The sequence below is a fragment of the Colobus angolensis genome, unplaced genomic scaffold, assembly GCF_000951035.1.
Source record: "Colobus angolensis palliatus isolate OR3802 unplaced genomic scaffold, Cang.pa_1.0 Scaffold202, whole genome shotgun sequence".
Taxonomy (NCBI): Eukaryota; Metazoa; Chordata; class Mammalia; order Primates; family Cercopithecidae; genus Colobus; species Colobus angolensis.
In genome coordinates, this window is record NW_012115178.1 from 6,046,754 (window position 1) to 6,069,792 (window position 23,039).

The window sequence follows — 23,039 nt, forward strand, 5'->3', positions numbered from 1 at the left end:
CTCATCTTAGCCCTGCTGCCCTCAAATATCTAGCAAGAGAGATTAAATGGAGATAAAATAAGTATATAAATAACTGTAAGAACAGGATATTGGCAACCTCATGACCTTTGGAGTCAAATATTTGTCATATTCTTGCTCTGCCCCTATCTAGGAGAACTTGGAAATATAACTGACTTAAATAAAGAATAAATAATAAAGACTTGGAATTTATGTTAGTCAGTATGGGCTAACTTAATGCTACAGTAAAAAAAATCCCCAAATTATAACAAAGATCTGTTTCAGTAAGGATTGGCAGGGGTCCTGCTTCACATTGTCTTCCAAGACTCGGGCTGAAGTTGTTAATAGTCACCACAACAGAGGAAAAGAGAAAGCAGCCCATCCTAACTGGCTCTTGAAAATTCCACCTGAAAGTGACACATGGCTTTTGCTCACATTTCATTGACTAAAGCAAGCCATGCAAGCATCCCCAACTCCATGTGGCTGAGGAAGTGCAGTCCTCTCATGTATAAGGAAAAGTTTTGTAAGGAAAAAACCAACTTGTCAAATCCCAGTGGATACATATTCATTCTAAAGTCCTAAACTGCATCTGTTTCTAGCAAGGCTGACAGCATATGCCAGTGGAACAATTTGGCTTTATCAGGATCATTGCAAAATGAACCAACACCTCTCTTGCCTTGTGCAAGTCATTTTGGGTAATTGCTCTTCGGTTCGTCCTGTGTGCACAGAACACCTAAAAATGAAAAGATTCATTTAGGCAATGACGTGCGAAAAGAATATGTTGAACTTCATGTCTTAACAACCTATGGCAACTCCACTTCTCCTTTAAAAGAAAAAATACCTTACTTTTGAGGAATAACATTTTCCCAAAACGATTTTTTTTTCTCCCTCACACATCAGGATTTGGTGGCGACTGGAGGGTTCTGACACTTTAATTACAGTGAAAGTACTTGGAGTATACTGAAAAAGAAAGGCTCTTGGCTGGGCACGGTGGCTCACGTCTGTAATCTCAGCACTTAGAGAGGCCAAGGCTGGTGAATCCCTGGGCAACATGGTGAAACCCCATCTACAAAAAATACTAGAAAACATTTAAAAAGTAAAAAATAGCCAGGTGTGGTGGCACACACTTGTGGTCCCAGCTATTCAGGAGGCTGAGGCAGGAGAATAGCCTGAGTCCAGAAGGTTGAGGCTGCATTAACTTATGATCGCACCACTGCACTCCAGCCTGAATGACAGAGCAAGACCCTGACTGATTTTTAAAAAAAGAGAGAGAGAAAAGGCCCTCTTTAAAGGCATTGGTTTCATACTCTTATAGAGACCCTGGAGAGAATACTGAAATTATTCCAAAGAAACCTGGCCCTAGTTTCAGCCCAGTGAGAACTAGATGGCTCTCAGACACCTCCTCTTTCTGTCTTCTTTACCTCCTCCTGCCCCTACATAATAACAAGGGGAACAGCAACCACACCACCAGCTAGGGAATCATGAACAGATGTGGAGTAATTCAGATATCATTTCACATTATGGTGGCATTTGCCAACATAAAAATTATTACTACTTTTGCTGTAAATTTTCCTGTAAATTTTACAAAATATGCAAAAACTGACATTTCAAGAGCTGAGATAATTTAGGTTTATTAAAAAGTTGAGACCTTGAGATTGAGCCAAATAGAGTATATTTCTTTATTCAGCTTTTAGTTGTGTATGTCTTTTTTTTTTTTTTGATCTCCTAGTTTATAATTCATAGGGCAGAGCTGGGCACAACTGGGCTTTGACCACTTAATCCAGCTTTACCCGTAGATTTTTTCTTGTGTCTCAGGCAGCAGACACAACTTCTCTAAATCCCAGATTTCTTATCAGAGCATGCAACAATTATGACCTGCCTCAAAAAGTTGACAGGAAAGCATTTCATATCTAGAAAGCACTCTAAAATGCTTCTTAGACATAAACTGTTTCCACTGTCTTTATAGAGCACTATTCCTAAGGAGGCTTTTCTCCCTACTCCATCTTCTCGTCCACTCTTCGCCTTATCCTACACACATGCATGCATGCACGCGTGCGCGCGCGCACACACACACACACACACACACTTTCTCTTCAGTGCCACAGTGGCATCACACACCACCAAGGCTGTGCTGCCTTGGATCTCACCCAACAGAACCTTCATCAAAGTCATGCCTCTCACGTGAGACAGTTCAAAAGCATCTCTTCTAAAGCTGCTGCTCTCGTCTGTCACATGCAGATCATCTGTCTTTTCACATGGAGACACCATTGTCACAGCTGGGATAAACCAAGTGTATTTGCTAGCCCTTGAGAACCCATGACCATGGCGTGTGAGCTATGAATAACTTTATTATAATAAACGTGGCTTCTTACTTCTGCCCCTGTCCTCAGAAGTAGGAAGCCATATGGAATTTCAGTAGAAATTGTCATCAGAAATCAATCTCTTTCTGGGTTGCCCTGTCTCCTTCTCTTGGACTCCCCATACCCCATGCTCTTGAAATAAAGCTTGAAGACTAGTTTTGATTTTAAATACCAGCTTCACTGGGGCAAAACCTGACCTTAACACTCCTCTTACACCAGTTGTCCTGCGTATAAATAACGTTGCCCCTATATGTTCAGGCAGTTACTGTTGCAACACGTGATACGGTGCCATATTCCCACCTCATGCAGGGCACGATGCCGTGATCGGCTCCACAGCTCACGTGAAGCTTGTGTCTTCACCCAGCTGGAAGCATCCATGCTGTGGTCTCTAACATACCCTCTAAGTGTTTTACTGTGCAGTTCCATATAGAATACAATGATTTCTCACAATGCCTGCATTACCCACCCTTTCTACAAGTTTGGTAGTTCCTTCCTTACTGGGTCAGGAGCTCCAAGACCCCAGCCCTAAAACAGATTTCACTTCTCTGGGATGTTTCATTTTTCCTCAGCAATTGCAAACATGATCTTGCTGAACAGAGCTGAATTTTTAAGGCTGAGTTTGTGGTGTGGTTCTGATGGCTTCGTGTTAGTTCAAGTCTCTGAGGACCAGTGCCAATAAATGTGAAAGGAACAACAGTAGATTGGTATACTTTTCCATTTCCACCAGGATGAAAAAAACTGCTATAAATTAAGTCTAACCTTAAATGTATAATCTGTCCTTGGGAGGGAAAAAAAAAAAAAGGATATAGCATCTTCAAGCTCTCGGCATCCCTTACGAGAAAAAATTGGTTCTAAGGGTCTCTGATCTTGTGTTTTAGTAAAATAGAACTGCACGGCTGACTGACAGTTCTGATCTAAAGCATTTACGTTTAAGTTTTGATCTCTCTGCTTTTGATTAAAACTAATGAGCTCATTTAATTCAAAATGGGAATCTCTGATAAGAGAAATAAGGTTGATGTGATTGGATTAGAGGGGCAAATTAAACTCTTAGAGCAGAAGTTTGTGCTTATATAGTGTATTAAAAAGCTGTTGGCGTATTATGGCGTGTTAGATGATGAGAAAAATTTCATAGTAATTCATATTTAATCAGAAGAAATGAAAGTACTAAATATAACATGGCTCTGCTTTTCCCTCGAGTGATAAAAAGCTGTACATTTAAAATGACATCAGATTCATGCTCTCTAAAACAAAAAAAAAAAAGAGGAAAACCTTAAGAGAGACACATAAGAAAGGGACACTTGTCAGTGATTCCAAAAGAAATGCCATAAAAATAGGAAAACATAGTCATGTTAAGATAAAAACGATATAAGAAAAGCCCCAGACCACAGATAGCAAGTTTTCTGTTATTACAGTAACTCTCATTCATTCTTCTTTCATCTGAGCATCAAGTTTAATATGAAAGAGATTACTCACCCTTAGAAATACATGGAATGCATTTCATAACTTAAAATTTAAAACTTGTTTTGCCCATTTTTTCTATTGTTAATAACTGTTTTCACATATACTTAATTCTTAAATCTCTTTGTTACACATATTTCTTTACCCCTACTCCAGAGAAAATTAGCGTTAGCATAGGGCTACTCAAAAGAAATCCTGTTTCTTGGACAATTTTTTTTTAACTTTTGAATAAGAAAAACTTTAAAATAGTATTTAAAAAGAGTACAAATTAGAGTATTTATTAGACTTAAAAACCCCAAAATTAATTTCTTTGCCAGAAAACACTTAAGTTTATAAAATACCTTGGAAGCTTGTTTTTAAAGAAAATAGATTTTTACATTGCCTTCTGACCTGTTTGCATAAAGGTGTTTTTACATCAGCAAAACTGCAAACTACCATTTTAAGTTGCATAAGCAAAAACATTCTACTTAGTGTAAAAGCTTATAAAAGGAAAGAGTGACTATCTTGTTTAAGAGAGGAAACCATCGTTTCCTCACATCAGAAGGAGAGAAGTGAAAAAACAGACTGTTTTCTATTCGGGGGGTTGGGGTTGAAAGCTGCTCTTAAGTGACAGGAATGGAAAGTTGATATCGTGAGTAGTTTTTGTTTCTGTCTACACATCCCATTCTTACCCCTCCATGTCTTACTTACGCTTCTTACTCCCCATGATGAAGAAAACCAGCTCCGAGGGGTGAGGACACTGGTCAGGACATGACTCTCCAGTTTTGAGAGTGAATCCTGAACTCCCAGTAGGCAAATGGCACAAGAATGGATTCTCGGGGAGAACAAAGAGCAAGCCTTCCTTACCCTTTATCAGAAGCATCTCTCCCTGCACCTTGGTTGACCTCATAAATCTACGGGTCCTTGTTTTTCATGACAGTTCTCTCCATGTGCACCAGCCCAGCCTCAAGTAAACTGCACTTACTTACGACTAGACCCCACTTAGGCAGCTGCTGCAAGTGAAAAGGCCTGAAAAGCTCTTGTTAGAAACTGGAACGAGGTTACTCTAGATACATTAATTTTTCTTTTTTATTTTCTGCAAAGTAAACATTTTCTAAATGAGGTAAATTGATTACTACTGCTCTTAGCACCCATCAGTCATTTATTTTTAGTGAACTCAAGGATTGCACCTGAGCTGTAGCTGTGAGGGGCTGTGTAAAGATCTAAATCATGTGTGTCTGTATTTTTGTATTCCTCAGTGGAGTCAACCAGCCCCAGTCTGCTAACCACTGACAACACTCTTGAGCGTTCCTTTTTCATCCGAATGAAATCTACTCTGACCAAACGCGGTGTGCACATCAAATCATCAGGATATAAGGTAAGCTGGTTCCGGGAGGGGAGACATTGCTGTCTCAGGCCAGTCCTAGGTATTTTGCATTGAATTTTCCAGCTGCTTTAGGTCCATATAATGAACACACGTGATCTTGAGGAGCCCATAGGATTCCTAGTCATCTTCCTGACTCAAGGCAGGAGCTTCTTTACACCTCTCCTTCTCACTTCAGACGTTACTGGTGCACTAAAAGCCCCAATATAGTGTCTTTTCTTAAAACATTGATTAAAAATATGCCAAGTGCTTCAGCACCTGCTGGAAATTCACTTTAATGGAGAAGGTGAGCCAATTTCATATCAGTCCTTAAGATGAGTGCTCTAGAACTGCTACTTAGGCAAGTTCCACTTCTCTCGCTTTCCCCTTCAAATTCTCCCTTTCTCTTTAGAGAAAGGCTGTCCGCTTTAATAACATCTTAGCCACCGAGATGTATACACATAGACGAGAAAATCAGGTGGGATATTAGAAACCTGAGTTTTGAAACTGTATTTATGGAACATGCAGTCACACCTTAGCATTCATAGAATACTCGATATACTTAAGTTCCTCACAAGCAAATACCAAGTCCACAGTCCAACTCTACATTATCATCATTTTAAGGTTAAGGATATAAAAGCCTTCTAATCTCAGGAAATTCCAATGTTTCAGTTACTATAGCAACATAAATTAAGACCTATGAAATTCATGAAATGCCTTTGGCAACCTGAATCTTATCAATTTTACAACACACTAACCAATCTCAAACAATATTGATTATCTGTGGGAAGGCAAACAGAAATGGCATGTGCCATCGATATGGCCAGCCATTGTGACCTTCCCTAGCTTTAGAATTTAGAACTTGTGATAGTTCAGTTCTTTAAGGTGACTGTTGTGTTATCGGGGATGGTAACAGCCAGCATCATTAGGTCTTCAAAACCTTACCTAAGCCATCAGGAGACTAGCCAGCTGTATAAAAGTCAGAGTCGGGCACTTTCTTTGATATTAATTCTTCAGAAAAACAAGAGAGGTGGGGAAGCAGATCCTTCCAAGAACGACCTTTGGCTGAGCTGTCTTGGAGTCTAAAAGGCACAAGTGGAGTATCCTTAACCTTTAGCAGGTGCGATGCAGAGAAGAGCCAAGTGAGCAGCTCCACCTGCTGTAGCCCTACCCAATAGAGGCTTCTTACAAAGGAATGCATTGAAGGAAAGAAAACAGACCCTATCCTTAGGACCATTTTCTATTGCCCTGCCTTGCTGCATTCATTAGTTTGGAATTCTATAAGCAGACCACAGATGTTGAGATTCTTGTTATTCTAATGCTAGAAAGACACATTCTTTGCATTTCAGATTTTAGGAACCATGGGGCTTCCTTTCTAACTGTTTCCTGTCTCTCAGCATTCTTTCTTCACCTTTATTCATTTTTACTGGTTTGGAGGGGGCACATCCCAGGAGGGAAGAAGGGTGAGAGGAGTGATATATAGTTTCAGACAGCAATGTTAAGTATAATTCAATATTGTTTGATAATTTAACGTTGATTAAAATTTTTTTCATACGATAAACTAGAGATCAGAAAGTGATGATGGCTAAAATTAATAACAGCCAGTATTTAGGAACACTGCAATATGCGGGGCATGAGACAGTTCACCTGTGTAAGCTCTTACAACATTCCTATTTTTTGTTTCCATTTTACACACAAACTAAGGATAGAAAACTAATTAGCATTCTCAATGTCACATGTTGAAGGAGCAGAGCCAGAGTTTGAACCTGGGGAATCCAGCTGCATACCACATGCACTTCAGCACTAGGCTATACTACTATGCAGACAGCAAAGAAAGGTAGTGTGAGGGGGCGGCTGATGAGGGCAGGAAGCCACTTTAAATAGGAAGATCACAAAAGGTCACGCTGAGGAGGTGGGATGTCACCTGTGAGCAGTGAATGAGAAGGGAACATCATGCAAACAAATGGAAGAAAGATGTTTCTGAAGCCACTTGGGCTTAGGATTAAAGATGCCTTGCAGTAAGAATGGGCCTTCAAGAAACAAAAGACTTAAAAGTGCAACCTTGAACATCCAAGATTGGAAAAGATTTAGGAGCTATTCCAGTTCCCATCAAATCATGTAATGTTAAAGTGACCATACTCCCCTGACACACCCTATCAGCAGGTCTTTCTCAAGATACCATGGGAGTCTCCAGCTGATGCCCTACTCTCCTCCCCAGAACTACTACCAACAAAAGTTGATTCATCCTCTGTTCCCCAGTAAGATGAATCATCCAGCAGATCCAGCTCTTTCCCTCCTCCTCCTCCTCTGCAGTGAACTTCCCTCATTAATTAACCTTGTCTGAAAGTTAGTGGAAGAGCTGACGAGAGCCCGTGGCATGACACAGCTGAATAACATCCCTATTTATCTGTTCATTCTCAGTAAGTAAATCTAGCAGCTTATAAAACATTCCAATAAAACTGGTAATCACCCCACCACTGCACAATAAACACAAATAAAAAGAAACAGTGATGATCATTTCTCTGTACTCCCAATATTCCCCCTAATTTATTACCATTATATGCATCTTTTCCCATAGTTAAAGATCCTAAGGTGTCAAACTTTGCTCACTGCAGGTCACTATATTCTGTCCATTTTTCCTGTAATCTTGGCACATGGACCTTTCAAACTTTCTCCATCACTTTATCTGTTGTTGTCATAGGAACAAAAGTACCACTTACTGAACATTGACTCTGTGGCAGCCCCTGTGCCACATGCTTTACATTTGGTTAATCCACACAACAGGATTATTTAAAATCCTTCTCTATGCCAGGCATTGTCCAAATGTTAGATTCTATTATTATGCCCATTTTGCAGGTGATGAAACTGAGGTCTTAATAGGTGAAATACTTTGCCCATGTTCATACAGCCCTTAAGTAGCTACTGAAGCACCAGAATCAAATCCTCCAAGGCTGTCCCCTTAGCCCCTCTGCTTCACTGCTTAAAGGATTAAGTTCAAAGAATGGCTCAGCATGAGCTGACCTCAACATATGAAAAAGTAATTAACTTAAATTTTTAAAAGAAAAACTTCTTGCCTGATTAAGACCTTCCCTCTGGGGCTCACCGTATCCCACTGCACTAGTGTATCGGTGCTTGGTGATTCCAATGCGCCCAAGGAGTTATGGAGATTTACTTCTTTTCCAGGACTCCATGCCTACTCACATTCCCCATCACCAAGAGTTCTAGCCAAAGAAATACCAATCTGCATCTGCTAATGTGAGTTGCTGTTGCAGAGTTTGCCACACCCCATTCCTCAGGAAAGTGCCCTCTCTCCAATGAAGTTTCCCAAATACGAGCTGACATCCAATTGTTTCTGTCCTCATTTGCTTTGAAATCCACAGTAGCATGTTATCTGGACCAGCCACTTTTTATGCCCCAGGGGCTTCCCTGTTGTTTAGGCCTAGCTGTTAGTCACATAGCATAGCGCAGCTCTCATTTAAATTGCATTGCACATAGATTCTGCCTTCTTGATTAGGTCTATGTCTGGGGGAACTTGCTAGGTATAGCACATGGGGTAAAAGAAGATATGTAATTAGGGAAATTAGAGAAGGGAAGACTAATTGGGTCGCCTCCTTAGCTCCCGTCTTTGGAGGATAGTTTCCTTTGGCATGGGACTTTCAGTTTTCTAATCTCTTCTTAAATGCCCACCAGCTCCACTGTCATTTCTGAAGTATTTATCCACACACATTATGATGTCCTCATTCTAATGGCACAGTAGACAGCCTAGACTGGCAAACATAGGCAAAAAGAGAAAATCTATCATGTTTACATAATGCTCAGAGTGTCTTCAAACTCTTCACAGTGGTGAAATCTTCAAATACTGGAGTTCCTGCTATGATGTATGCAAACATATTACTAAGGGAGGGAGGATGCAAGAACTCAAGATCCTTAAAAATAGTCCCCCATCTGGGATGATTTGGGCATGGATTTGCCTGTAGCTAAGTATTAAGCTAAATGACTTCTGAAATCCTACCCAGCCTCCTTTATGACATAAAGAATTCTAAAGAAAAAATAATTGGTAGTTTCACTAGTTTATTAGGATCGCTGATATACTCTAGCTTTAAGAATATCTGCATCTAAACATGAAGTAACAAAATTAATGAGAAGGTGCTAATTAGCTAAAGAAAATTATTTTGCCTTCTCTAAGCCCAAACATAGGTGTCTTTTAAATTAGAAACTTTTGTTACTAAAACTTCATAGTTGCATATGCTCTGTGGAAGAAGGCACACATGAAATTTTAACAGATTTGTTTTATTTGGGGTATCATAGAGCCCTTTAAAGATATGATAAAATCTATAGAGCCTCTCCCAAGGTAAATTCATTTTGCATCATTTTATCCGTTGATTCCAGGTTACAAAACCTTATTTAACAGTATGATATCTTCAGCACTTACTAAGAAACCAAGTTAGTGCATCTTCCAGAACATATTCCATCAGTATCACAATAGCCCTTTCCCTTCCTCCTCATTTCTCCCTCCCATTTATCCATCCAGTGTTGACACATATTGAAGTCCTATGCCTTTCTGCCACACTTTCACCTGGAAAACTCTTACTCAACCAGTATGGGCCCACTCAAATATCACTTATTTTTTCTTTTTCCCTAATGCATATAAGTAAAATTATCCCTTCTCTTCTATGCTAAAATAGCATTTTGAGATTTTACTTACATTCTCTGTGCCTCATTTTCTTACCTGTAAAAGGAAGCTATTAATAGTACCTAAACCAAAGATTTTTCCTACAGATAAAGTGAGATAGCACAAGCTCAGCTAGGCATCTTTTCTCCACTGTATGATGTACTTTCATATAATTTCATCTGAACTTCACAATAATTATTTTAGGTAATTACCTGTTTCCTCAGTTTTGAAGATAAGTAAAATGGAGACATAGAAATACAAATTGACTTGTCTAAGTCAGATAAGTGATAAATGGCAAGACTGAGAAGTATCCAGATCTTCTGATTTCAAATGCCTTCTAATGTCCAATACCCAACATTGGATACTGGGTACTTTGTTATCCTATTTTCTTCCCTCAGCACCTAGCACAGTATGCTGCACGTAGTTGTCACTCAATAAATGTTGATTTAAGTGAATTGCATGCTCTCTTTCCTTCTGAGATACCAGTGAAAAATGTTGACAGCACCAAGCCCTATGGCATACCACTAGAGATCCTGCTAGTTGACATCAGTATCTTTTACATGTGACTGTTGGAATAGCTATGAACTCAAAACGATTGTACCATGATCTGGCTCACATTTCTCCATCTTGCCTACAAGGATATTGCACATCTTTATCGGTGCTTTACTAAAATTGATACATACTGGATCCATAGTGTTCCCTTTAGCCATCAGTTGAAGATTCCATTCAGAAAATGAGAAATGAGTCATGTTAGCATCACTTATTTATCATGACTTCATGCCAGCCTCTGCTGATCACAATTTTTTATTAAATTATCTTTGAAGAATCTTTTTTCTGGATATAAACATGTTGGGGCTCTCTCTTTCTGAAAATTAGGATAATACTTGCCAATATCCTGTCTTCTGGAAAAACTCCATGATTTCTCAGAGATTGCTAAGAATATGTGACATATTATAATAAGAATGCTGATTCTTATGGAGTTTTAATCATACCAGGAAAAGTATAGCCTGGAGGTATGCCCAGCACTAATGTGGGGAGCAATGTGGTAGTGGTCCTTCTCTGGAGATTTCTAAGACCATACATTGAACCCATTAGTTAGGAGTCTCCTCCTCCTCCCAGACAAGTGTGGATGGACTAGATGCCACCTGGATGTTTCTTCTTTATCTGAGATTCAGAGATGTTCCAGATGTCCAGACATACCAATGCTTCTCCTGAAGCCTTTTGCTTCAGCTTTGTGTTGTCTTGAAATGATGACTACAGGCCGGGCGCAGTGGCTCAAGCCTGTAATCCCAGCACTTTGGGAGGCCGAGACGGGTGGATCACGAGGTCAGGAGATCGAGACCATCCTGGCTAACACGGTGAAACCCCGTCTCTACTAAAAATACAAAAAATTAGCCGGGCGAGGTGGCCGGCGCCTGTAGTCCCAGCTACTTGGGAGGCTGAGGCAGGAGAATGGCGTGAACCCGGGAGGTGGAGCTTGCAGTGAGCCGAGATCCGGCCACTGCACTCCAGCCTGGGCGACAGAGCAAGACTCCGTCTAAAAAAAAAAAAAAAAAAAAAAAAGAAATGATGACTACAGCATTCCAAGTTGTGCAAAATGTAACTGTCTTGTCAAATCAATGGATGAATTTTCAGAGACCAAAAATTCTGTCAACCCATTCAGGGTTTCTAAGGCTATGCATTTATTGCCTTTCAATCAACCCAGACACCCAGGATAAATTGAAGGAGAAAACCTTTCCAGGGTGGAACTTACAGGCAGAGGTTATCCTGATGAAAAATGCTAATAGAGGAGAGAACCAATAAAATCAAATTTTTAAAATCCTATTACCTCGTTTTAGTCTCTGCCCACCTCTGCACAATTGTCCATTACAACGTGGTTTCCAGTGTCATTTTAAATACAGCCGACATTGTTTCTGATCTTAAAGAATTTATTTCCCATTACCAACGCACGATAGTAGTTCCAGCTTGGGGTATGTCATTTCTGCTGGGACTAATCAGCTAGCTATTTTACCAACTGGAGGCATAATCACTAGCCATTCTGGGAAGTGTCTTTAAATTCTAAGTATGTCAGTGACTGCAGCCCAAGTATGTTGCTAACTTACAGATCCTTCATTTTGCACTACAGAGATTTAAGGAAGCAGGTAGGGGAGTTAACAGTATCTCTTCTCTGACTAATGCTGCGTCTTTTCAGATCAGTTTTCTGAGCCTTTGCTAGCTAAGAATAACAAAAGTGATGATCACTTTGAAAATGACATTGTTGATGAAAAAATTAACAAACTTTCCTATCTATAATGTCTTTTAACCAACTAATGCCCCTAAAAGTTATTGTTAATGCCTCTGTAAATACCTTCTCAACCTAATAGATTTATTTATATAATTATCACTATTATGAGACTGTGGCCTATTACAATTAGTTGTAAAACAGACCTAAGAACTAAAACACAAACACAAGCACAAGTCATTTTTCTTCAGGTCTTGTACTCTTTAACATACCGAGATGTCCTAACAATAGCTGCAGAGACCCCAAATTTCTGTTTCACTAAAGTAATCTCTTGACCTGGTGGTCTGAAATAGCAGTTACTAAACTCTTTACAGACATCAAAGGTTTCCAGATACAGGCATATATCTTGGAGATACTGCAGGTTTGGTTCCAACCATGGCAATAAAGCAAACGTGGGAATAAATGAGTCACATGAATTTTTTGGTTTCCCAGTGCAGATAATAGTTAGGTTTATACTGTAGTCTATTAAGTATACAACAGCATTATTTCTAAAAAGGAATGTGCATATCTTAATTTAACAATAATTTATTGCTAAGAAATGCTGACAATCATCTGAGCCTTCAGTGAAGTTTTTGCTAGTAGAGGGTCTTGGCTCCATGTGAATGGCTGCTGACTGATCAGGGTGGTGGTTCCTGAAGGTTGGGGTGGCTGTGGCAAGTTTTAAAAATAAGACAACAATGAAGTTTGCCACATAGATTGACTCTCCCTTTCATGAAGATTTCTCTGTAACATGCAATGATGTTTGATAATATTTTTCCTACAGTAAAACTTTCAAAACTGAGGTCAATCTTTTCAAACCCTTATCAATTAAGTTTATAGAATATTCTAAATCCTTTGTTATTTCAACAATGGCCACAGCATCTTCACCAACAGCAAGTTCCATCTCAAGAAACCACTCTCTTTGTTCACCCATAAGCAGCAGCTACTCATCCATTTAAGTTTCATCACGAGACTAGAGCAATTCAGTCACATCCTCATACTCTACTTCTGATTCTAGTTCTCCCGCCATTTCCACCATATATGCAGTTATTCCCTCCACTGAAGTCTTGAGCATCTCAAAGTCATCCATGAGGGTTAGAATACACTTCTTTCAAACTAATGTTCATGTTGATATTTTGACTTCTTCTCATGAATCACAAATGTTCTTAATGGCATTTTGAATGGTGAATTCCTTCCAGAAGGTTTTCAATTTTCTTTGCCCAGATTCATTAGAGGAAGCACTACTTATGGCAGCTACAGCCTTACAAAACATGGTTCCTAAATAATAAGACTTGAAAGCCAAAATTACTCTTTAATCTATGGGTTGCAGTACAGATATTGTGTTAGCAGGCATGAAAACAACACTGACCCCCCTGTATGTTGCCATCAGAGTTCTTGGATGACTAGGTGCATTGTCAGTGAACAGTAATATTTTGAAGGGAGTATTTTTTTCTGAGCAGTAGGTCTCAACAATGGGCTTAAAATATTCAGTAAACCATGCTAATATACAGATGTGCTGTCATCCAGATTTTATTGTTCCATTTCTAAAGCATAGACAGAGTAGATTTAGCATAATTCTTAAAAGCGTAATTCTTAAGAGCCCTAGGATTTCCAGAATAAGTGAGCATTGGCTTCAACTTAAAGTCAGCAGCTTCATTAGCTCCTCACAAGAAAATCCACCTGTCCTTTAAAGCCAGACATTGATGACTTCTCTCTAGCTATGAAAATCCTAGATGGCATCTTCTTCCAACAGAAGGCTGTTTTGTATCCATTAACAATCTGTTGTTTAATGTAGCTACCTTCATCAGTGATCTTAGCTAGATCTTCTGAAGAATTTGCTGCAGCTTCTACACCAGGACTTGCTGTTTCATCTTGCACTTTTATGTTATGGAGATGGCTTCTTTCCTCAAACTTCATGAATCAACCTCTGCTAGCTTCCACTGTTTCTTCTGCAACTTCTTCATCTCTCTCAGCCGTTGTAGAATTGAAGAGAGATTGAACTAAAGGTCTTGCTCTGGATTAGGCTTTGGCATTATGGCTGGTTTGGTCTTCTATCCAGAACACTAGAACTTTCTCCATAACAACAGTAAAGTTGTTTTACTTTCTTATCATTTGTGTGTTCACTAGAGTAGTACTTTTATTTTCTTTCAAGAACTTTTCCTTTGCATTCACAAGTTGGCTAACTGGCACCAAGAGGCTTTTGGCCAATCTCAGCTTTCAATATGCCTTCCTCACTAAGCTTCATCATTTCTAGCTTTTGATTTAAAGTTAGAGATGTGCAACTCTTCCTTTCACATGAACACTTAAAGGCCATACTAGGGTTATTAATTAGCCTAATTTCAATATTGTTGTGTCACAGGGAATAAGGAGGCCTGAGGAGTGGGAGAGAGACTGGGGACAGCTGGTCACTGGAGCAGTCAGAACACACACAGCATTTATCAATTAAGTTCACCTCTTATTTGAACCATGATTCATGGTACCCCCAAAATAATTATAATAGTAATATCAAAGATCACTGATCACAGATCACTACAACAGGTATAATAATAATACAACAGGTATGGTGGTTCACACCTGTAATCCCAGCATTCTGGGAGGCGAAGGTGGGAGGATCGCTTGAACTCAGGAGTTCGAGACTAGCCTGAGCAACATAGCGAAACCCTGTCTACCAAAAATACAAAAAAATTAGCCAGGCATAGAGGTGCTTGCCTGTGGTCTCAGCTACTCAGGAGGCTGAGGTGGGAGGATTGCTTGAGTCCAGGAGGCAGAGGTTGCGGTGAGCTGAGATTACACCACTGTACTCCAGCCTGGGCAACAGAGTGAGACCCCATCCCGAAAAAACAAATAATAATAATAATAATGAAGTTTGAAATGTTGTAAGAGTTACCAAAATGTGATGCAGAGATGAAGTGAGCACACACTATTGGAAAAATGGCAGCAATGAACTTGTTTGAAGCAGGATTGCCACAAACCTTCAATTTGTATAAAGCACAGTATCTAGACCATGTGCAGTGGCTCATACCTGTAATCCCAGCACTTTGGGAGGCTGAGGCAAGAGGACTGCTTGAGCCCAGGCATTCAAGACCAGCCTGGGCAACACAGCAAGACCCCCTCTCTACGAAAATACAAAAATAAAAATACTTAGCCAGGCATGGTGGCACACTCGTATAGTCCTAGCTACTTAAGAGGCTGAGGCAGTAGGATCGCTGAAGCCCAGGAGTTCGAGGCTGCAGTGAGCCGTGACCGTGCCACTGCACTCCAGCCTGGGTGACAGAGCCAGACCAGAGAAGAACCACAGTATCTAGAAAGTGCAATCATGTGAAACACAATAAAACAGAAAACAAGGAATGTATGTTACCATTTGACCTTTATTACCTCAAAATTACTCTACTGAGGAGTGACAACCAGAGCAGCTGTGACATCAGACAGCTGAGGATTTGGACTTAGTCCTGCATTCCTGGGCCTGTGACTTTTATTTAACTTCTTTAAGCATCTGGATTTTTTCTTGTAAAATGAGAGTACCAATACAACTGTCTTCATAAGGCTATTGTGAAATAAAATGAGATGCAGGTAAAGTGCTTACCACAATGCCTGGCCCATAGTGAACACATACAATCCATGTCTACATGTGAAATTTCATGTATGGAGGTGAATCTAGACTATACAAAACCTTAATTTCTACACCTCTGCAGATGCACCTGTACCTGTGAAAAATAGTAATTCATCAGTAATATTTCAGATTATCTCCTGGAAGTTATATGAGCTCTAGAATAATAAATGATTTCTTCCAAATATAGAAAATGCATTTATTTCTGGGAAATTTCTTCTTGCTTAAGTGTCCTGAATATTGATTTGATTATAAGGGACAAAATATGACTGAAATACGTCATCTGTTCCTTTAACAAAAGAAGCACATACCAAATGGTTTTCTTTGGAATTGATTTAGCATCATGGGAAGACTAATACAGCCCTTAATGCAAGAAATGAAGTAGGGAAAGGACCAATTTGAGGTTGTTGATCTCTGGAATAAATGGAGCTTCTAAGCCTCCTATATAGCCCATAAGTCTCCATGGTTTGATTAGAGCATCTATATCCCAGAAACTGAACCTGCGGGGAAGGCAAACTGCCTCTGTGGCTTGAACCCTGCTGCACCCGAGACATACTATGTGACATTCCTTAGGGGATTCTATCAACTCATATCACCTCATTCTTTTTCGCTTTTTTTTTTTTTTTTTTTTTTTTGAGATGGAATCTTTCTCTGTTGCCCAGGCTGGAGTGCAGTGGCACGATCTCGGCTCACTGCAACCTCTGCCTCCCAGGTTCAAATGATTCTCCTGCCTCAGCCTCCTGAGTAGCTGGGATTACAGGCACCCGCCACCATGCCCGGCTAATTTTTGTATTTTTAGTAGAGACGGGGTTTCACCATGTTTGCCAGGCTGGTCTCGAACTCCTGACCCCATGATCTGCCCACCTTGGCCTCCCAAAGTGCTAGGATTACAGACGTGAGCCACAGCTCCCGGCCCTCTACCCACTCATTCTAAGTAAAAGAAGACAGCCAGGATTCTGGAGCTGATAGCTCCATCATAGTGACTTTCCAGGGGACAAGGAACCATTTTATCTGCCCCATCCCTCTAGGGATGCCCCTCATCCCACCATCAAATGAAAAGAATGACCTCATCACAACATGATTTGAGTAATAAGACTCTGATTTAGACAAAAGAATCATCTGTGTAATCAAATTCTCAATCCTCTGTAGTTACATCTAGGGAAGAAGCTTTGGGTGGCTGCCTGGGTGGGTGTATGTCTTATTGGAACTACCAGTGAGCAATTGATATCTCTAAGTGGCTACGTTGGAAACATCACCTTTGGCTCATAGTTGGGCAACTGTCTACGGAGACAACCCAAATAAGTTATCCCTTGCCTTATAGCATCATTTACATCTCCCTTCTACCAGGGTTTTCCCATCTGCTTTTAATTGTCTCTAAAGTATATACTGTCCTGATATATTCCCATGGGTCATACCTGCATTTCACTTCGATTTCTGCTTAAACATCACTTTTCTCACCTCCCCATCTACAATATATCAAGTGTTCCTTCTGCATGCCATCATCTGCTTTATCCTGCTTACTGTTCTTCATCACACTTAACACAACCTGACACTATTTTATACATGTATTTGTATGTAGTTCTCCTCCCCTACTACAGTGTAACAGGAAATTCCTATAACAGTTTCAGGTACACAGTAGACATTCAATATAAACATTTGTTTTTTTAAAAAATGAATGAATTTATAAATATTAGACATCATTTGTGCTAAGCCAGAACATATTTCTTCCTTGGGTCATTGTTCTACATCTTCCTTCAGTCAGTGTTCTAGTCCCTTTAAAAGAAATTTAGAGATGAGAATATGTAGCCAGTGGAATTATACAAGTGTTTTTAGTATTGGGGCCCTGATGATAAGGATAAGATGATACTATAACTTTTCTGTTTAAAAAGCCTACACTAATGGGTGACACATTCTATGACATATTTTTTATGCTATCATATTCAGTTTTTTAAAAATCAATGTGTGTTTAACTTGTACCCCACTTGTACCCAATTCTAGGGGCTAGAGCTCTGGAAGTACAATCAAGAGATACTTGATTATTACTTGGTAGTTTTGAATATATTTAACAGTCCTCAACAGCCCCTTATCAAATGTCCTTCAAACTCATGATTCCTTGTAGAAGTCATGAAAAACAGAGTGCCTTAATAGGGGAACACCTGGTGCGGAGAGTCAGAACATTTCATCCCACTACCAGCACTTTGCTTCTTACTTGCTCTGCAGTGTCGGACAAACAGCCTGATTATCCTGGGCCTCTATTTCCTTGATGAAAACAAAGCAAACAATTGACTTTGATGTCATTGATGGTTGGTTGACAGGACTTGCCTTTGAGCTCCACTCTGTGCATTAGTGCTTTAGCCCCTTTGGGACATTCTGGGTAAAATGGAATAGAGGACAGGCCTACCCAGGAGCAGCCCCTGATTTCTGGGAAGAGGGAAATTAAAGTTTGCGCAAGAAGTTCTCACAGGGTCAGAGTCACCAAGAACTGTCATATTGCCTCGTGGTCAAGGCTAGTTTGAGAATCTGAAATATTCTAGGAAACATTTAACCAAATGAATGCCGCCAGGGGAAAGAGGTCTGGGAAGGATTTTGTAATTTTTAGGGAGGGGTCAGTGAATTTTATACCTTGTTCTTAGACTATGGATGGACTAAAACCAACCAGTCTCCAAAATTAATCTAGATCCTCAACTGAAGACAAAAAATAATGATGGTTAGAGAGGAATACTCCTTTGCCTTACTCCATAAACAGTGGCAAATTTCTTTTCCTCACTAACTTTAAACACAATATATACTCACCCCTCTGATTATACCAAATAATACACAGCATCATGTTCTTTTTAAATTTATCTATCTTCTTCTTTAATTATTTGCAGTTGGCTTATTGGTGAATACCTATGCCGCTGTTATCTGAAATGGCTGTACATTTCCAGTTTTAGGGACTTGAAATGTTTAACCTGCCTAGAATAGCCCCATAGGCAGTTGAGTCTTGGGTAAATGCTCTTCTATGATGAGTAGAATTAGCAATACTATAATTGTCAAACTCCTCAAAGAAAAATATCATAATAGGAATGTAAAATACTCTTGAATTTATTATGAATTACTATCTTCTCTATGAAATGTGGCTTTTCTTTAACTGAAATGATACAGAGAGTGATGCAATTTGCCCAACAACTCATAATGGCCAGATCCCAAGCCCCTTGGCAGAGCAGAGGGATGTTAAGCTCTGTGGATTTGATCTCTAGGACACAAAGGTGGCAGTGCCTAGCACCTCCAGGTTCTCATGCACTCCGAGAACCCTAAAGTAGAAACAGATTGATGCAGAGCACTCAGTAAGTAAAAAAGGGAGTGAAGCCCAGAACCAACACACCATACCGTCACTGTCCCACAGAGTGCTGACAGATTGCAAAGCCTAGAAAGGCCATTGTCCAATCTTCCTCCCCACACAATGCTCCTCTTCTTGGGAAAAACATCAGAGGAGATGTGTCACAAGAGTCCATAGGACATTTTGGCCCCCAAAGAATCTTTTCTCTCTTGCATTCATAAATCACACGTCCTAATCATGCCATCCAGTCCTAAAAATTTTTTAAGGATGGTACTCTGCTAGTGAAAATTCATAGACACCTGCTCTTGATTTACTTCCTGCTTAGAAAAAAATTTACACAGCTGTGATATGGCAGAGTGACTCCGTTCAAAGTACCTTCTTTGTCAAGAAGGGATATGTTGGATGCTTGGGTTGTGATGATTTCAGCTATTCATTTTTTTTTACAGCATCATTAGTACTCTGTCATTCTAATAATAATAATTCCCTTTTGACATCATGGAGGTAAGAAGAAATCATCACTGACATCAAAAATGAGGTGATATTTCAGCAGTATTATTTCACCAGACATAAAATGGAGAGCTTTATTACTCCCCATGCCTTTAAAGAAAGCTGAACAAGGCATATGCTGACCCTAGAGCTCGTCTACTTCAGCTCCTTCCAGCCTGATATGAAATAAGTAATTTTAAGTATTCCAACTAGAGTTTTAGAATATCTTTTTTTCCCCAAAGCTTTATTTACATCTACATAATGGAAAGTTTTTTGAAAACACGCTTTCTCAGTTTGTAATAACCTGAGAAAACAAAAGAGAAGTCTAGTGTAACCAAGAATGATCTATAACTTTCATTCTTCAACATCACCCTTTGTTCAGAGTATTTAGGAATTGATTTCACTCAATCATGTGGTCAATACTGATTGTGTACCTGTTGTGTATTATATACTGTACTGGGTGTTGGGAAGACAAAGATGGATAAAACAGAGTCCTTGATCCAGAGAGTAGAGTCTAGACTTATGCAGGCACACAAAGAAGAGATAATGTGATATATGTGCTATAATAGAGGTATGTTCCAAGGGCAATGGGATAAAGCAAATGATTCTATCTGGTGTAAAAAGAGAGGATCTCAAAGACAGCATCATGTTAGCCAGCTCTTAAGGGATAGGCTCACCTACAAAGATATGAAGGAAGGGAACTCTAAACAGAGGGAATGGTATCAGTAAAGAGATGAAGGCATCAAGTGTAGTGAGCAGAAGGAAATCTGGGTATCAGGAATAAAGATATGTAAGCTGAACTGGCATATGTAGACAAGAGTAGGAACCTTCACATGGTATAATGCCAGCCCCATAGACTAATCAATGTTTGGGGTCACAAGGATGAAGATAAAGAGTGTTTCATGTCAATAAAATTTTTTGGAATCATTGTAAGAGAAAGAGCATTATTTTCTAACAAGGAGAACATGAAGGCTGTTCTCAGCCTATTAGGTAAGAGAGTAAGTACATAGATTTAAATAAGTCATTAAATCATCCTTTTGGAATTTTTTCCATTCATTTTTCCTTCTACCATTCTGCCAACACGAGTGCAGGGACTTTTTCCCCTTAATCTCAAATTGCTCGTATAAATAGACATTTGGAGAAGAGGAGTATGATCCTAGAACCAGTAACTCAAGGGAAAAAAAACTAAGACCTGTATGCACTGAAAGCTGGCATTGCAAAACGCATCAGAGATATGAAGCACTGCATAGACCTCAATAACTTAGCACTTGGTCTACACACCATTAGGTATCTAGATTATTGGAAATATCTCTGTATTTGGTAAAATACAAGCAAAAGCTACATTTCAAGTCGCCTATGGTTTCCCTTGAATATACCATTTAGTAAAACCCCTGACCTTTCAAGATGATAACTGTCTCTCATTAGAAAAATTTTATTTGTTCTTCAACTCACTTAATTCTGATTTTGGTTGGCTATTCAGAATTTCTACTAATTATAGTAACCTTTGTAAACAGTGTTGTCTGAGTACCCGATCTCTTTGTCCCAGTAAGATGTGTGCATGTCACATCAGTTACAACTGATCTGCACTTAAAACAACAGTTCTCAAGTGTAACTGATGACATAAAATATGAGTTTCACAACCATGCAAATATTCAATGTTATAAGTGTTTTTTAAAAAAATCAAATACAGTACATGACTACTAGATTTTCAATAGGAGCAAATTTTCACCCCTTTGTCTCCTTCTCCCCCAAAAATAAACCTTTATATTCCTGGATTGAATTATTACTTTTTAAAAAACATAATTTTCACAAAGAAAACCTCTCCCTTTCTAAATATTTTTGCAGCATCTGCATAGGCTTTACCTTTCTATAAAAATATAATATGATGTGGGGGGGGAGGGATAGCATTAAGAGATATACCTAATGTAAATGACGAGTTAATGGGTGCAGCACACCAACATGGCACATGTATACATATGTAACAAACCTGCACATTGTGCACCTGTACCCTAGAACTGAAAGTATATTTAAAAATATATATATATATATATATGTATATGTATATGTAATATGAAACTTTGGTGCTTTGTATTGCAGATCATGAGCTGAGTTGCTTTCAGCTGCTTGATTTTATTTTATTTTTTTCTTTCTCAAACATCTTTTTCTTCTCCAGATAACCAGTGCTCTCAACTGCTCTCAAATGCACCTACTTCTGCCACCACAAAGCTAGTGTAACCCCATGGAGTACACTCCCAAGCCATGCAAGAGCCATTTAACAGTAGATATTTTTGTTTAAGTCAGATCTCAGGATAGAAGGGGACATCATCCCCAGTTGACTCTTGGCTCTTTTTCATATGCAGAAGCTAAAAAAGAGAACTGGACCAAGTTGGGTTTGGGTGTTTGTTTGGGCTTTTTGCATGTACTAAAGCAACACAGAGCTGATGCACAATAAACAAACATGCATTATGGGTTGTTTTCCATCACTTTATAGACATATGCATTCATAAATTTTGATACGGTTGTAAGAAGCTGACTTTGATGGGACCAAACTCACAGACGAGCTTTCGATCACTGGAGCAACCACAGTCTAACTTTATGTTGACAATTTATCAGCCCTTCTCCGTCAAGGAAGATTGTTTTTTAGTGCTTGCCTATTAGCAATCACATGCATAATATGAAATTGAGTTTTGGGGAGGACGGCCTACCATCTGTCTTTCTGATTTTTTTTTCAATGTTTCACGCTCAAGTTCAACTCTCTGTGTATCAGAATGCTGTAAAACAGGATTCACCCATAATATGGGCACTTAGCAAGAAAAATGGGCCAGATACCAATGTAATCTTTTAACTTGCTGACTTTTAAAAAGGAAAATCATTGATACCCCAATCTGTGCATTATCTTTTGAGTGCACTTCAAATTCTGCCTGCCTCTCAAAGCCAACTTTGGTACGGCTGATTCTTCTTAAAGAACAGTTCATTAGTGTGCTTCAAGAAGTGTTAAAACACTTTTACAAAAATAAAAATTCAAAGAGAAAGTGGAAAGCAATGTGAAGTTGAAAATGGAGCTCTAAAGGATTGGTGTGAAGAATGAAAAAGATGTATTTAGTTTCCCTTCCATGTTCCAATATGCTAAGATTTTTATCAATAATATTGTTTTTCTGCAACAATACCTGCCTCAGGGAAAATCTGCTCTGTAGCTGTCAGGATTATACTTCTCAAAATATGCTTAAGATGATTCTGTTAAATTGATAAAAAAAAAAAAAAAAAAAAGTGTACACTCCACAATGTAGAAGGATTGCTCAAAAGAACATTCCCAAGCCTTTCATGTGTAACTGCATTTGTGCAGCAGGGCATTTATTATGCTATAAATTCCATCACTGATTTTGGCCAGTTCAGATTGATTCTGCAGTAACTGTAAGTAATGAACCTTCCAGAGCCAAAGGGGGGAGGAAAAGAAGTAGCCAATACACTTGTGGCTGTGGGAATACAAATTGTAGGGTTCATTTAGTCACAGCTTTTATCAGATCATGCCGCCAATACC

The 23,039-nt window shown here is 39.2% G+C and overlaps 1 protein-coding gene across 1 annotated transcript in view; it reads left to right on the forward strand.

Moving 5' to 3' along the window:
• NPAS3 (neuronal PAS domain protein 3) overlaps window positions 1-23,039 on the forward strand; it is a gene marked incomplete at its 5' end in the record, with an annotated part of 867,539 nt that overhangs the window by 795,445 nt on the left and 49,055 nt on the right. Inside the window, one exon of the mRNA XM_011941876.1 lies at window positions 5,054-5,172. Within this exon, the coding sequence (XP_011797266.1) occupies window positions 5,054-5,172 (119 nt within the window). The remainder of the gene's footprint in view (window positions 1-5,053; window positions 5,173-23,039) is intronic.